At 39.5% G+C, this 15,016-nt stretch overlaps 1 protein-coding gene across 8 annotated transcripts in view; it reads left to right on the top strand.

Moving 5' to 3' along the window:
* SHANK2 (SH3 and multiple ankyrin repeat domains 2) overlaps positions 1-15,016 on the top strand; it is a 365,112-nt gene that overhangs the window by 133,855 nt on the left and 216,241 nt on the right. For all 8 annotated transcript variants that reach the window (XM_030038580.2, XM_030038579.2, XM_030038578.2 and 5 more), the window contains 2 exons: positions 969-1,278; positions 5,754-5,923. In XM_030038580.2, coding sequence (XP_029894440.1) covers positions 969-1,278; positions 5,754-5,923 — 480 coding nt within the window. The remainder of the gene's footprint in view (positions 1-968; positions 1,279-5,753; positions 5,924-15,016) is intronic.

Below are 15,016 nucleotides of genomic sequence, written 5' to 3'. Positions count from 1 at the left end.
AGGAAATCCCATCACATCTAGTGATAGCTGGGTGCCTTTTATTAGGAAATTTGCCTTTTGAGTTGCACTTGGAACTAACTGACCCACTACAGTGAGAAAAGGAGATCTGGAAAATGTAGCGTCTGCTTGTACAAATTCTCGTATGACTGCAGCACTGTACCAATAACACTGATGAAAGGATGGGCCCTCTGGTTTGTATTACATTTTTATTGCCCTTGCTTTTGTTTTCTGTTATGACTGTTTCATTAAGTAGTATATCGCAGCCTTTGGGTACAGTGATGTTCTCTTTGGGACACAGCACGTGACGAAGTGAGTGCATTACCCTCGGGTGATATGTTCTATATACAATAGTAATAGATGCAGTAGAAATGCCTAGATTAGAAAGAGAGGGATACCTAGGGATTATAGCAATGTAATAGAGTTCTGCCAGGAGAAGAACCTATGTCCTCAATTTTTAACCTGGAAGATGGGGATAAGGTGACTGTTAACACTACAGACTTCAGGTTAGGCCTGAACTTGCAATGGAACAAAATTCTCCCAGTTTGCTTGCCAATGGGAGAAGGAAGTTAGAAGATCACACATCAAAAATTCTGCCGATCAGCCCTCTTCCGTGGCTTTCTGATTGAATATGACAAGATAGCATGAATATGAACTTTTTGAGACTCGATATTGACAATAATGAGGTGTTTCCCGTTTCCCAGGCCATAGTTCAGACTGTTAGCAGACTCATGCCGCCGGTGTTGCCTAACTGTTTATTAAAGGCAATAAACAGGTTAACGTTGCCCAGTTGTTTTCGGTTTTAATGACGTTTTAAAGATAATGAATTCGATTAGCGATGCAGGCAAGGTACAGTTTCTGTCTCGGCAGAAGAAACAATGCCATATGTTGCTAAATCTTTTTATGGGGTGGTAAACACATATGAATGGTGAAATCATCTGAGATTACCCTGGATGTCTTTCTTTACACAGTGCCCTTTAGAGAGGCTCCGACCTATTCAAACAGAAGGCGGAGACCCCCAAGCACCTTAGCAGCACCTCGGATCTTGCTTCGTTCCAACAGCGACAACAATCTGAACATCAACAACCTCCCTGAGTGGTCAGCCTCCTCCTCTGCTTCTTCACACCGCAGCCTTTCACCTCATCTACTTCAACAGATGCAGAATAATCCTAATGGAACTGTAAAAACTGTGGGGAGTTACACTCCATCCTCCCGGAGCCGGTCGCCATCCCTGAACAGGCTGGGGGAGGATGCCAAACGGCAGCAGCACAGGCACATCAGGTGACTTTTTGACTATTTGCACAGCATGAGATATCCCTAACGTCATCATGCTGGACTGCTATGTTCTTTTTTGTTATTTATGCGCCCCTTTTGCACTCTATATAATATATAGGTAATAAAATCTCAGCACAGTGGAACATGTCCAAGTGTGAATGTTTTAATTGGAAGCTCCAGTCAAAGCCAGCTGTTTCCTCACGGAGCTCCAGCAGCCAGGCAGGCTTTAAAGTTCAGCAAAGCTCAGCAGTGACTGTTGAGTTTGCAACTGCAAGTCAAGGTGCTAGTTCTCAAGATATTTTAACAGTTGAAATAATGATTGCATTTAACAGAAAAGTAAAATGTTTCTGAGATACTTGATCCCTTCATGAAACTACTGGTCATGCCTGAAACCTATGTTGGAGCTGCTCATGGGTGATGGAGCAGAGACTGTTTAAGTTCTCCCTTCTGTAGATGTGTGCCGAACCAAATTGTAAAATAGGGGGAATAGCTGGGGGGAATAAGTGGGGCTGTGTAGGAGGCTGGCCTAGAGCAAAAGAGGCTTCTTGAGCTGGTGGTGGTAGATGTTGTGGGCTTCTTCCATGATTATCTTCGCTGCCGGGTTTTGCATTCCCTATGACTTTACTGCTTTTCCTTTCCTCTTGAATTACAAATGTGATTTAGCAGGCACTCTCTGCAAATATCCTGCAGCTGCGTCCCACTGGAGAGCAAATCCTGACTAATTAGAGTGATGTAGGTATTGTAAGTAATATAATAAAACAGAGGATCGTGTTTAAGTTTTGATCACAAACGGGGACTTCGGCTTTGTGAAGCCACTGCCCTGTGAACAGGCGATTACAGCTTCACTTTGAGGAGGACTCGGGAACTGCATCTGTCAAGTGTCCAAGCGATGGAGCTGCACCGGGACGAGGGGTTAAAGTGCAGGGCTGCAAAAATGAAGGGAGGCAGAGCTGAGTAGTGATGGAGAGAATTGGAGCTTAAATGTTTTGACCAAACCCATTTAATTCAATGGTCATTTAAAATATCAGGCTTTGTTTGTCCTGTTTCCTAATAGCAAAACCCATCCGCTGTTCAGAGTAGAAAAGGACGTGAGCATTGTTAAGAAATGCAGCTGTTGGTTTCTCTTTGTAGGTGTAATGGATCTTTACTTGAGTTTTCAAGTCAGTAAAACAAAATGTCATGTTGTTGAAGCTGTCACCTGTTACCATGCACATTCTTCTCTCCTTGGCTGTAGGCACCCAAACTGACAAGCACTACTTGAGATAGTAACAATACTGCTGGAGAGTGGAAATACGGCACAGTGTAAAAAAAAGTTGTCTGAAATGTAAGAATCACTGGAAGGAACAGGATGCAAATTTCTTATGCCAGCGGTTTCGTGCAGTAGAGCAAACTCATCTTACCTTGTTGTATGTTACAATAATAGCAAAACCTCATTTGGTTATAATTTGGGTGACACTTCCTCACAGAGACCCGTATCGGCTTAAAACCAGGTTGTCTGTAATGAGGCTTCGCTTAGGTGAGGAGGTGGCTGTGAGGTGCTTTTCAGAGAATGAGTGTTCTCGTGTTCCACTGGAGACTGCTGATGCCACCAGTGGGAGGTTTTACCTTAGAGTCAGTGGTTATTTTAGCTGGAAGGGATAAGAAATGCCTTTTCATCAATATTCCTGGGATAACGCACTTCCAAATTCTTGAAGTATAAACAAACCTTTGAGGCAGGGGGAATGATTAAAAGGTTTTTTTGAATAAGCAAACATTTATTTGCTTTGACTTTATTCAGCCACTTTCCTCTTCCCTTTCTGAAAGCACGTGATTTTGAAAACTAGCACAAATGATAGCGGAAACCGATTTAATGCCTGAAATTTTGTGGAAATAAAATTTTGGTCTTTCTCTTAGTGAAAGAGATCATCTTTCACAGTATCACAGCTACTTAAACTGCTACCCAGCTGCAGGGTTTCGGATGTACCATCAGGACTTGTTTCAGAGATGTCCAGAGTACATGCAAGTACTGAGAAGAGAGCTGGAGGCTCTCTAAATTTAAAGACAACTAAAAGGATTTTGGTTGTAATTTTTCGTGCAAGCAATGCCTTTTCTTGCCACAGGCCCATTTTGCAGTCACGAATGGCACCTTTCATGACACTTTCCTCACAGGTTTTGTTTAACTGTATGGCCACCTACTTACCGTCAGCTAAATGTGGGAATTGTTGCGCTGTCTGCTTATTATTTGCAAATAATACATTCACCATGAAGCTGTTGCTCCCCTTAGATGAAAAAGCCCTTTTTGACATAGCAGTCGATTGGGTTCTGGAGCAGAAGCGGCCAGAAGGGGTGGGTTAATGGGGAAGGGTAGGGTATGACAAAGGGTTAATGAGGTTTGTGGGGTTTGCATTGTGGAAAGGGGCTGGAAAGTGATGCTGGAAGGGCTTCGTGTGATCTTTACAGCCTGTGTGGCTCAGGGGATTATCTTCTCATGAGGCTGCTGCTTTTCATCCCAGACTGGTTTTGGAGGGAGGCTGGGGGAGGCAGGGGACCTGGCAGCCTTCCTGTGGAGTTTGGCCCACGGTGATTAGCGAAAGAAGGTGCCAGCACAGCCTCAGTCAGGGCTGAGCCATCAAGGGTGGCCACTTTCTTCTGGGTGAGAGGGAGACATGTCCACACGTCTTCTGAAATCTCCGCATCCTCCTCCTGCTCCTTCATGGCGTGAGACTTGCTGGGCTGGCAGCCCAAGCTGGGGACAAGGAGGGAGAGAAAAGGTCTTATTTGAAGAAGTCATCTGTCCCGTTTGCAGCCCTGATTTCCATTAGTAAGCCTGTCTCAAGAGCAATGATGCATTCGGTGCGAAGGTTAAATGTGCCGTTTCCCCCTCCTCTTTCAGTAAGAGAGAAAATCAATGTATCTTCTGCGATAGGAGTTCCAGAAGATGCTGGGCTATAACTTTGTGAACAGCTGCTACCTGGCTGCTACTACGCTAGGCAGAAAATACAGCTTGATCCAGGTGGAAATTGGATGTGTAGCAAGTTTATAGATCCAGATTTTTTTATGGTGCTGACTGTTTCTCTACTTATAAGGAAAAAGGATTGGAGCAAAAGAACTGAAACCCGAACATCATCTTTTCTGGTCTTCCTTTAAACAACTGTGAGAGCTGGCTGAGGTTTCTGATGCAAACTCCATCACAGACATGCAACCAGAGCTCACTTTTAAACTCTTAAGTACGGCTTATCTTTAGTAGCACCTGTTCACAGTAATAGAAGAACAGAACAAGGAGGAGAATGGGGGATGCTATTCCAAACAGTAACAGTTACTGCAGGAAAATGGAAGTGTTCCTGATACGAAAGATCCACTATGGTTGTTTCTTTACCAGACAACTTCTTTACCTATATTGAGAGCCTTATTGACTCCTATTTTGGTAGGAGATTGGTTAAAAAAAAGGGTGAAGAAACACTAAACTCCAGCCCTCGTATTTCATTTTCCATATAGCAGTTTGAGATCTTTTCTTTCTCCTTACAAGAAAGTAAGCGGAGTGTTACAGTGCTAGATCACCATTAAATAATTCTTCTTCCTTTGGTACCCTATCTTTTTCCTATAAATCTTTATGAATATTCTTCTTTCTCATAAGTATTTTCTGTTTCTAGACTTTCTGTGTAAGACCTCAAGTTTTTATGTTGTTTTTTTTTTTTTTAAAGGTTGAATAGTAGCGTATTACAAGTTTATTACGATATCTCCTATAGGTTTCCCACCCTCTTTAATATTTGCCTGTTTCTCATGTTATATTTTTGACAGTTCACTCATTTTTCCAGAGGTTTAATAAAGATCTTATGTGTCATTCGCTAGCTTTCAATAATTTCTTCTTTATACACAATAAGTAGATTGTGTGTTGTTTGATGACCTATGACTTACCTGGGCATACCACTCTGAAGTCATTGGGAGAGCTATGGATTGCCAGCAGTCAGAAATGATCTTCTGGAGAATATGTTAGCCATAAGAGCCATGCTTTGAGGAGATCTAAAATTTAGCTCCAGGCCTTGGAGTGACAAAATAACTTGATTATTCAGTCCTTTCAGTTAATAATTCAGTTGTCAGTTAACGTTACAATATTACAAAGATACCCATTCCTACCAATAATTGTAAATACAGATGTTTTAAAGCCTTTCTGACAAATTGTGATGCTTGTAATGTATGATTTGCCTACAAATTTTAAGCTTCATCAGGGTCTGTGAATGTGCAAGTTTAATTTGCAGAAAAACTAAACACTTTAGTGTTACGTGTTTTCTTTTCTAGGCCATCATGGTCAGGTGGATATCATGTTTCATGTTGAAAGATTTCAACCATTACAAGCATGTGTTTAGGATGAAAAACATGTATTTTTTCTGCAGGGTTAGGTGTATTACTGGAAGACAGTTATGTTATTCACTCTTTAATTTAATCCTGCTAATGGGATGGTTATTTTAAATAACCAGTTAATGTTTTTTAATTTCAATTTCCAGTGCCGTTTACAATCCTAGTGCCAACAAGGATACTCTGTCTGCCTTGGATTATCAGGGTCCAAAACGCAAGCTTTACAGTGCTGTACCTGGAAGACTTTTTATTGTCGTAAAGCCATATCAACCTCAAGGAGAAGGGGAAATTCATCTGCACAAAGGAGATAGAGTCAAAGGTGAGTATGTAATTAATTGTGAATAAATGTTTTCTTCTGCTAGATGGAAATTTTATTTTAAAATTCTCTTCTATTTCAGGGGGGAAAAAATATCTGCTCAGTAGAAGTGCTTTTATGCATTTGTTTCTTTACAGGGTATTTTACTCCGAGATGTATTTTGTAACCAATGCATACTTAGCTACCATTTTAACTGTGAAGTGACTTCAAAGTACTGCTAGACTTCAGAAATACATGCAGTAATAGCAGCATTATCTTTTACACAGAGCACGTAATTTGCTTCTGTAGTCATTAGAGAAAGACAACTCCAGGGCTTTAAAAGGTTGTAAACATGTCAGCTATCTAAGCAGCTCAGGAAGGAACCAGGGACAAGGTCAAGCCTGTTTCAACCCCTTTCCTCAAGGAACAATTTATTGCTTAAGTAGGAGAAGTCCCCTCGTGAGACTTAGGATAAGTAGGTAGGTAGAACCTACTGTAAATATTTTGGGGAGGAAGTGTGGCGGTGCGTGTATAATTTCTGTCCACTGGTGCACTTCCCAACTAAGAATATGTTAAAATCAAGGCCAACTTTGTGTTATTACTTTCAAGACAGTAAGTACGCCCAGGTACAGCTGAGAAAGTGGGCAATGTGGTTTACAGGATTGACCTTCCTAAGGGTGCATTGTTATGCAGTTTCAGCTGTGGTTTTGCACATCCAGGTAAAACTGGTCACGGAATAAAAAGACTTTCTGCTCAATCCATACAAACCAAATACCAGTTACGGAAATCAAATAAAAGGGAATAAATTCAGTGTCCTAAATAAAAGTGTTAAGCAGGTGAAAATTTCCTTGCAACTGAAACTACTTATCTTACAAAAGAAAACTTCAAATATCTCCTCCCTTGAGCCTGCAAACAGTAGTTGGAAAAAAATCAGGGGCCATTAGAAGGTATTTTTGTATTTTTATTTTTGGATGTGGCTGATTCTGAAGCGTTTGTGGGTTTAATAATTTTTGTTAACTCAAGCCTTCAGAAGGTGTAGAACAGAAATCTGAAGAATGCTGCACTTAAAGATAAAACATATGCAAGATTTATTTTAAATGCAAGGATGAAGGCGGAAGGTTAAACTTAGGAGATCTGGCGATGTCTGTAGGGCTGAAAAGATAATTTTGCGGTTCTGGGAGATTATGCCCTGATCAGGTAGGAAGCAATGATTATGATCTAAAGAAAATAGTGCACGAGAACTTGTGGAAGAGCCTATATGACCACTTCATAAAACATTATAAAAGTTCCCAATTAATGGAAGTTATCTAGGCTAGAGTAAAATTAATAGAAGGCAAGCAAAGCTCTAAGGTTACAGAATTTCTTGGGAATGCCAAATATGAAATAAAATTCAAGTCATAATAACCAGAAGTCATCTTCAAATTCAAACAAAATTGACAGAGCTTTGCATGGTTTGGGAACCAGCTTTTCAAGCATCCAGTATATAAGAATAAATGCAAGAGAAGTAATGCATAAAAGCACTTCGCAAAAGCCTTCAAGTGTCAGAAGAATGGGTACAATCTAGAGAGAGGTAAAGCTACATTATGAGTAACTTTCATGCAAAAATGTAAAGCAAATTAAAAGGAAATGTGATCTTTTCATACCTTTACAAAAGAACACTGGCTCTTGGCTTAAAATTTGAAGGCCTGGGGTCTTCTGTATGGAGTTCTCACTGGAAGGGTGAAGGAAAAAAACACTTGAGAAAGATGCTTGTTGGTCAATTACAAGAAAAAAAAAAAGTTGCATGTAGTGGAAAAAAAAAAATTAAAAAAAGCGAGACTTAAGCACACCCCAGAACTCTTTGCTTATTCATAATCTCAGAAAATTTAACAACACTATGAATAATTGCCAGTACCTACAAAGGATGAAATTTTGGGCGTCATGAGTGGTACTAAATAACTTTCTACACTGAGTGTGTTTACAGAGATCTAGGAGGTGCCAACAGATTAAGAATGAGTATGGTTGAGCACCATCATCAGTTCTTTGGGAAACGTTGTACACAGTTGTGTTCAATTGACTTGTTGGATTTAAAGATGTAGCAATATTTTTGTTTATGTAGAGGATGTAAGATCAACATAGATTCTTGTTGCCAGAATAAAGCCAGGCAGTTCTGGAGAAAGACAAGACAGAAAATGTGTTCCCTGGCAAAAGAGGAAACAGTGCAATAGGTTGCTTGGGATGCTGAATTTTGGAGAGGCATTCGTTATCTGGCTGCTTGTTTGCATTAGAATTTGAGACTATTATATTCAAAAATATCCCAAGAATAAGGGACTTAAATTTCAGTGAAGGGTTTATTATTTAAAAAAAAAATTAGTTCAGGAGCCTGTAGTTCTAAGTTATTATGACAGTAACTGGAAAACAATGCAAGAAGAAATTAGTCCACTTTTCAAATCTTCTTACAATAGTATGATCTAAACTTGAGACCAATGATTTTTTGTGGGGGACACTAACCAATGAATGTCAAAATGCTGAAATAGAAAATGAGATTGTGTCTGGTCTGTGAATTTTGAATCTCTATTTATGGGGAAACTGTGTATTTACTGAAACTTACTATAAATTAATTATTACTGTTAGAAAAAGGGGGACATGCCCATCCAACATCAAATCATCCCTGCAGGGATTATTTTTTCAGCTTCACGTATATGATTGGCACATTGAATTAAAATCTGGGAGACGCCTAGGATTTGCAGGCACACTTGTTTTAGACCATTTTATAGAACTTTGATGCAGTAAAGTCCAGTGAGTTTTCTATACATGTCAGTCTGCTTTTAGAAAAAGTTTAGAGAAAGTGAAAGTGTACATAGGGATTGCCAGTGTTACTACTTAGAATGAAATCTTGTGAAGCGTAATTTAAGGCCGTTTGCACGGCAAGGCTGGAACACCGTATCACAGACTCCCATTGCTAATCAAAGGAAAAACTTCCAGAAAAAGATCAAATTGTATTTTGTGTTACCATGTCAATGATTCCTCAGTAGTCACAAAAAGTATGTCAGAGTGAACACAACAAAGTCATGTAAAGAACAAAGAGTCCAGGTAAAAAGACAGGGATGCTTTAAAAATGTCTCAGTTGTGTAACAATGTTGAGGAAGCCATTCAAACTCAGCATATGTGACAAAAATCCAGGTCCAGTTAAATCTGGATTTGCGTCCCTGTTCCAGTCAAGATGTAATTATTTATACAGAATATAAAAAATTACTCTAATGTGAGAGATCGATAGGCTCCCTCCCCATCATCCAAAAGCACAGGCAGTAGAGCTCTTACAATCCTCAATACTTTTTACGTGCTGTGCAAGTGCCAGAACCCCTGGCTCTAAGGAGGTCCTGCTTTTTTTTCCTCTTTCTGAGCAGAAATTCCACTTGGTACTGGATATATTTTCTCTCTTTTAGAGACTTGCTTAGCCAGATCCTGATCCAGTCAGCACCGAGGTTTTGATTTTCTGGGGGTACACATGCCTGTTTGGGGTTTAGCGACTCACTGTGTGCAGTGCTTGGAGGAAATGAAACAACATTAAACCCCATGGAATTCAATTTTTCCTCACTTTGGAAACACCTTAGCGTCACATTTCAGAAATAAAAAAGCTTTGTCCTAGCCCCTCTCCTCTGCCAACTTGGTAGCTGCACTGTTCTGTACAAAACATTGATGCTAAAGTACTGGCTTCTTGGATTGTTTGGGGGGATTCAGACGTGTATCGGCATTTGCTACGGGATTCTGACCCATGTTCAGTCTGACCCTGGGGAGATGCTCATCACATGTGCATCCCATGAGACTAATCACAGTAAAGATGTAGCAAGGCATTTATTACAGGGATAAAAGCCCAGAACAACATATTAGAGAAAGGGATTAGCTGGGAAATGTTTTTATGGATTTTCTTTTTTAACTTGGTAGAATTAGAAGGGTCACGGAGAGGGATGAATTCCTAAACTCTTGATGAAAAGTGCTTTCATCAGATGAAGATGAGGCAGATTTTTTTTTCTTTCTAAAACGGCTAGAAGTGCATGAGTGACAATAGGTCACTGTGTATGGTACAAGGAAACTGCTCAGAGAAAGCTGTGAATGGGCAAGGTTCAAAGAAAATGTAAACCAAACAAAATGGTCTTGTATTAATAGGATATTACGAAGCCTGTACAAAAATATCTGTTTTATTTTTAGTTGTTAGTCATACATACTGACATCATTTGTGTGTCTGCCACTCATGAGAGAAGGGCCATGGCTGTTGTAAAAATAAATCTGATATCTTTATTTGTACAAGAACAACCCTAATCTTATGTTTTCACATAAATGTAGAAGAGCTAGCTTCATTCCTCACTGAAACACCTTTAACATATTTTGTTTCTTTCTTCATTTTCTATCTAAAAGTCCATAGCAATAAATCTGCCACAATCCCAACACACACGTATCTGTAAAGTATCTGTAAAATGTATTTTATTCAGCTTTTGCGTTGCTAAATTTAATTCTTACACTGGAAATCAAGTGGCCTCTTTTATAACAAAACTCAGATGTATGAAGAGAATGCAATGCTCCAAAGTTCTTTGTGAGTGGAGAATTAGCAGTTTTCTGTGTATTAAGCTAAAGCAATACAGAAGTAGCTGTGCATCCTCGAGAAGGTTACCTGTGATTCACATCTGTACTAGCACACCTTGTCAGAAAGACACGAGTTCCAGGTACCAATCACCACGGTGCAGACAATCTCCAGTCACTTAGAAACAAAACAATCAAAATTGTTTTCAGAATCTCTGTTATATTAAAACATACCTGAAGTGCATATGAATTATCCCTCACTGACCTAGAAGGAAAAAACCCACATGGTTGCCTGTTTCAAATACTTCGAGAACTTTTAAAGTCTCACCCTGCTCACAGTTTTGTTTTTCTTGTCTTTCTATGTGTTTTTATTATGGTGTTTCCATTTGCCATGTGATTTCTAGTTATTTCTTCAGGTTTCAGGTCCCAGATCCTAGTATAGTTTGGCCATGGGTGGCTTCCAACCGTAAATTTTTACTTTCCTCTCTTATTTTTGTTGCCTGCCCTGATATTACTATCTCCTCTCTTTCACCTGGAAGGCAAACAGAATACAGGGCTAGCTCTGGAAAATGCTCAGTTTCTTTAACTCTTACTATGATTAAACAAATTTTCTAGTGCTTAGTATCTAGAAAAATGGGGAGTTATTTCAGTATCTCAAACATGCTCCAACAGACTTTTTCGTGAACCTTCTGAGATGCCTTCTGCGCAGGCACAGTCTGCACATCTGAAAAGAGTTTACCCCAACCGAGGTCTGTTCTCAGCTACATTCTCCAGGGTAAGAGAAACGGTAGTAATTCAGTAGTAGTGAGTCAAGCATCTGTTCTAGGCAGAAAGTCGGTAGTTCTCAGCATTAGAAATATTGACCCTTGCAACACTACTTTTCTTTCAGTGCGATCTCAGCCAGTAGGGCAATCCAAATATATCTCTAACATTTTCATTTCTTGCAAAATCTACTTGTAAGTCATTTTGAAAAAGAAAGATTATTAAACCCCTGCTGAGCTTGAAGATATTGCCAACAGATAGTGCTTGTGGGCGGAAGGAAAGTTGGTCTCCCGGGCTTTTGCGCTTGTTAGATTAGTAAATAAAATATTGGAAACGGAAGAGCCTCGGAAATGTTTTTTTTCAAGAGCATTTTGTACCTTGTGTGAGTAAGTGTGGTAGCAAAATTTAACCTGAGAGGTTTGCATAAGCATTGTTTTGCTACTCTTTTATATGAAGGATGAAATTAATGTGAAATGGAATATTAATCTTACCCAGATTCATTGGTCTACTTTGCTTCCTTACTGTCTCCTGACTTGATCGGTTTGATCTAAATTCCTAACAAATAATTATGACTCATCACAGATAACAACCTAACTCATTTCTTCAAGTTACTTGTATCTGAAGGGCAGGAGAGAGCTGTGCTTCAAACTGATATATGGAAGTGTTGTAACAAAGACAACGACTTGCTCCCGCTCCAGCAGGAGAGCCCGCTTTGCTGTCAAGGCTGCAAGAAAGTGATTAGGATGTACGAGCATCCACAAATCCCCATCGTCTTCGCTCTTGACTACTTAATGGCAGTCTTCCTTTGGTAGTCAGTTACTGGCCCGAAATATTCGGGAGACAGGGAGGTACCAGAAGACCGAGAGGAGCTGTGAATGGCATACGAGCACACTAGCATAGCCCGACACAATAGTGCAGGCTCCAGATCTAAGTTGGTTTGGGACCTCTTCTCAAATTAATGCTCCCTACTCTGCATTCCCCTGACCCGTAGTTTGGGCATCACTGTGGAGAAGAGCAAACTTGACTCTGTCCGCACCTTCCTCAACAGAGGTGGTGATCACTGTTGCAAACGGATGGATTTTTCCAATGCTTGATTTCTGTCCAAAATTCAAATCAGTGCAGAAGAATTTGTTTTTATGCTGTTTTTCTCTCTCCTGCACTTTCCCCAAACTATTTAAGAGACACCCAAATAACAGGAAAAAGATGATCTTCATAGAAAGTTGTTGTCAAAGATAAAAAAGGAAGGAAAAAAAATATAGAGGGCCAAATCTTGAACAGCACAGCTCATTCAGTTCTATTTCAGTTGAGCCATATTTTCTCAGATTTAGAGGATTATGTGCAGATTATTGTATTTGTAGATTTTGACGTAGTATTTGCTCTGTTCATAGTCACTGCCATCTTCTCAGCCCAAGGTCCTTTTCCTGAACATTGCTTGTTTGCACTGTTTCTTTCTTCAGAAAGTAGCAGTGATAAAAGATGAAAAGGTGTTTTAAGTCAGGATCTAGCCTGACTCTGATTGTGGCCGTGGTGGTTTTGGCTGGTGACATCCACCCAAAACCTGAAGCTGAGGTTCCTTAGTCTTACCACCTGCTGGCAGTATGGGTGGCCCTAGAGACTGATGGGACACAGCCAGGAGATGTGCAGTGAGCTCAGGGTATGGCAGTTGGGCTGTTAGGAGAAGTCAGACAATTAAGTATTGAATTACAGGGAGGTAAGGTAGCTTTTCAGCTAAACCAGCAGAGACACTTGGGTTACAGAAAGGTAAACTCCTTGAAGCCACGGTTGGATCACACTTTTGTTTTGGAGGCAAAACTGGAAGTTAAATGTAAGTTTAAAAAGTGAGGAGTATTTTCTGTCCATGTTATTTCCTGAATTTGGTTTCTCTGTGAGGACCCATAGCCCAAGATGGGAAAGAACTGCTGAATTTGCTTCTCCACTAAACGAAATGTCTGTGAAGCCGCAGTCGAATCTGACTACTCAGGTCAATTATACAAAATCATTAACTGCAGATACGCAAGATGCAATCCTTCCAGATTGTGCGTGGACTGCACAAGACATTTTCTACGTGGCAGCTGGGACACAGTCACTTGTTTGCGTGCTGGAGGCCTTAATGTGGTTGTCAGCAGGGCGACAGACAAGGACTTCCTTTCCAGTCCAGTTGCGCTAATCTCAAGTTATGTCAGTCTCTCTTGATTAGGTATTTGAAAGCCAGAAATGGTCAGCCCATAAGGCAGAACAGACAGATCTTGTTCGTCATTAATCACAGGGAGGGAGGGATATCTATCGGGAGTGAGCAGGGGTAGATAAAGAAATAGAGTAAAATTTAAACTAAAACCAGATCTTAATAAAAATATCTCTCTTTAAAAGAGAGCAAGATTAAGTTGTGACTTGTGCTGACCTTCATTTATGTGGTGTGTAAAGTCTTGAGTCAAGTTGCGCTTCAGATGCAGAGCTGTCACTGCACAGTACTTGTCCCTTAATATTGTTTTCGATTTACCTGGTTGTATGCAAAAATAGATCAAACATTGAATATTTGTTTACGTTGATATGTACACTTAGGAAATAAGTTGCCATAACAACTCAAGGTTAGGAACATACCTTTTCAAGTTGTAACTATGTTAGGGGCTGTTTTAAGCAAAATTATTTTTATCGTTGAAATAGGTGTTCTAGCATAGATTACCTGTCATTTGGAAGCTCTCCTTCCAAAAGGCAAATAGTTCTGAAAATTTACATCAGACAACAGATATTTCTACAAGAAAAAAGCCTAAACTATAATATTAAGTATTTCTGAGAGAAAGAAGTTAGGTTGCTACCCATTGGAAATTAAAAATCTACTTTATTTTTAAAAAAGCAAATCCAGAAGATTGTTGTATCAAGACACAGAACCAGAGTTCAGATTTGCACTGAACCTTGCTTAGCTAAAATTCAGATGAAACCCCTTTGTATTTCATTAGGTAAATGGCATTTATTACCAGTAACAGACCAATGGACTCAAGGTGAATAACATAGTCATGCTGTGGTTTGAATGGAAGGGACACTGTCACCGTCCCTTTCAGGTTAAGAATGAAATGCTGAAATTTTCTGCTTTCTCCTGTGAGGTGTAGAGGGCTTTCAGCTTACATAATGCCACATCCGACTAGAAGTATTGCAATCTTCAGCTGCTCTTGATTAGCAGATATAACTTTTACTTTTAGCTCTGGTAGTTCTTACAACAGCATAGGCTAGTTCAGCTGCTAGATTTTTCAATGGATGTTCAACTTTACTTTATACTTTATTGCCATTCTGTTAATTTCTCTTTTTTCTCCTGGTTGTAGAAATGTTCTTCCTTCTCCAGAAGACTATCTGTCATTCCTAATCCATATAATTATTTCTTTTCCCAGGAAAGAAGAATGCAGTTTATATAAGCACCAAAACCTGATTGTAGATATTACAAAGACATTTCAGCTATATCCTGTAGCAGCTATAAAGGCAATGGCCTGAATTTGGCTGTAAATTTAATTGACATTTTTGCAAATAAGGTTACCTAGAATAATTCACTTGTTGAAATTTTAGTATCACAAGGAATTTAGAAATAGTATGCACCATCATTTGATGGAAAAATATATTTCTTGATTGTGGCAGAATGAAGGAAGCTGTAATGTGGAAGAACAAAATTTTTTTGTTGTTTTGATTAAAGTGATTTTTTGATAGTATATTGAGTCATTAAGCTGAGTATGTTATATTCATTACAATATATACATTGTCAATAAACTCACAGAAGTTGCAAGAGACAAAACATCTTATGCTTTATTGGCACTA

Source organism: Aquila chrysaetos, chromosome 16, assembly GCF_900496995.4.
Source record: "Aquila chrysaetos chrysaetos chromosome 16, bAquChr1.4, whole genome shotgun sequence".
Classification (NCBI taxonomy): domain Eukaryota; kingdom Metazoa; phylum Chordata; class Aves; order Accipitriformes; family Accipitridae; genus Aquila; species Aquila chrysaetos.
This window is presented reverse-complemented; position numbering and strand designations above follow the sequence as displayed.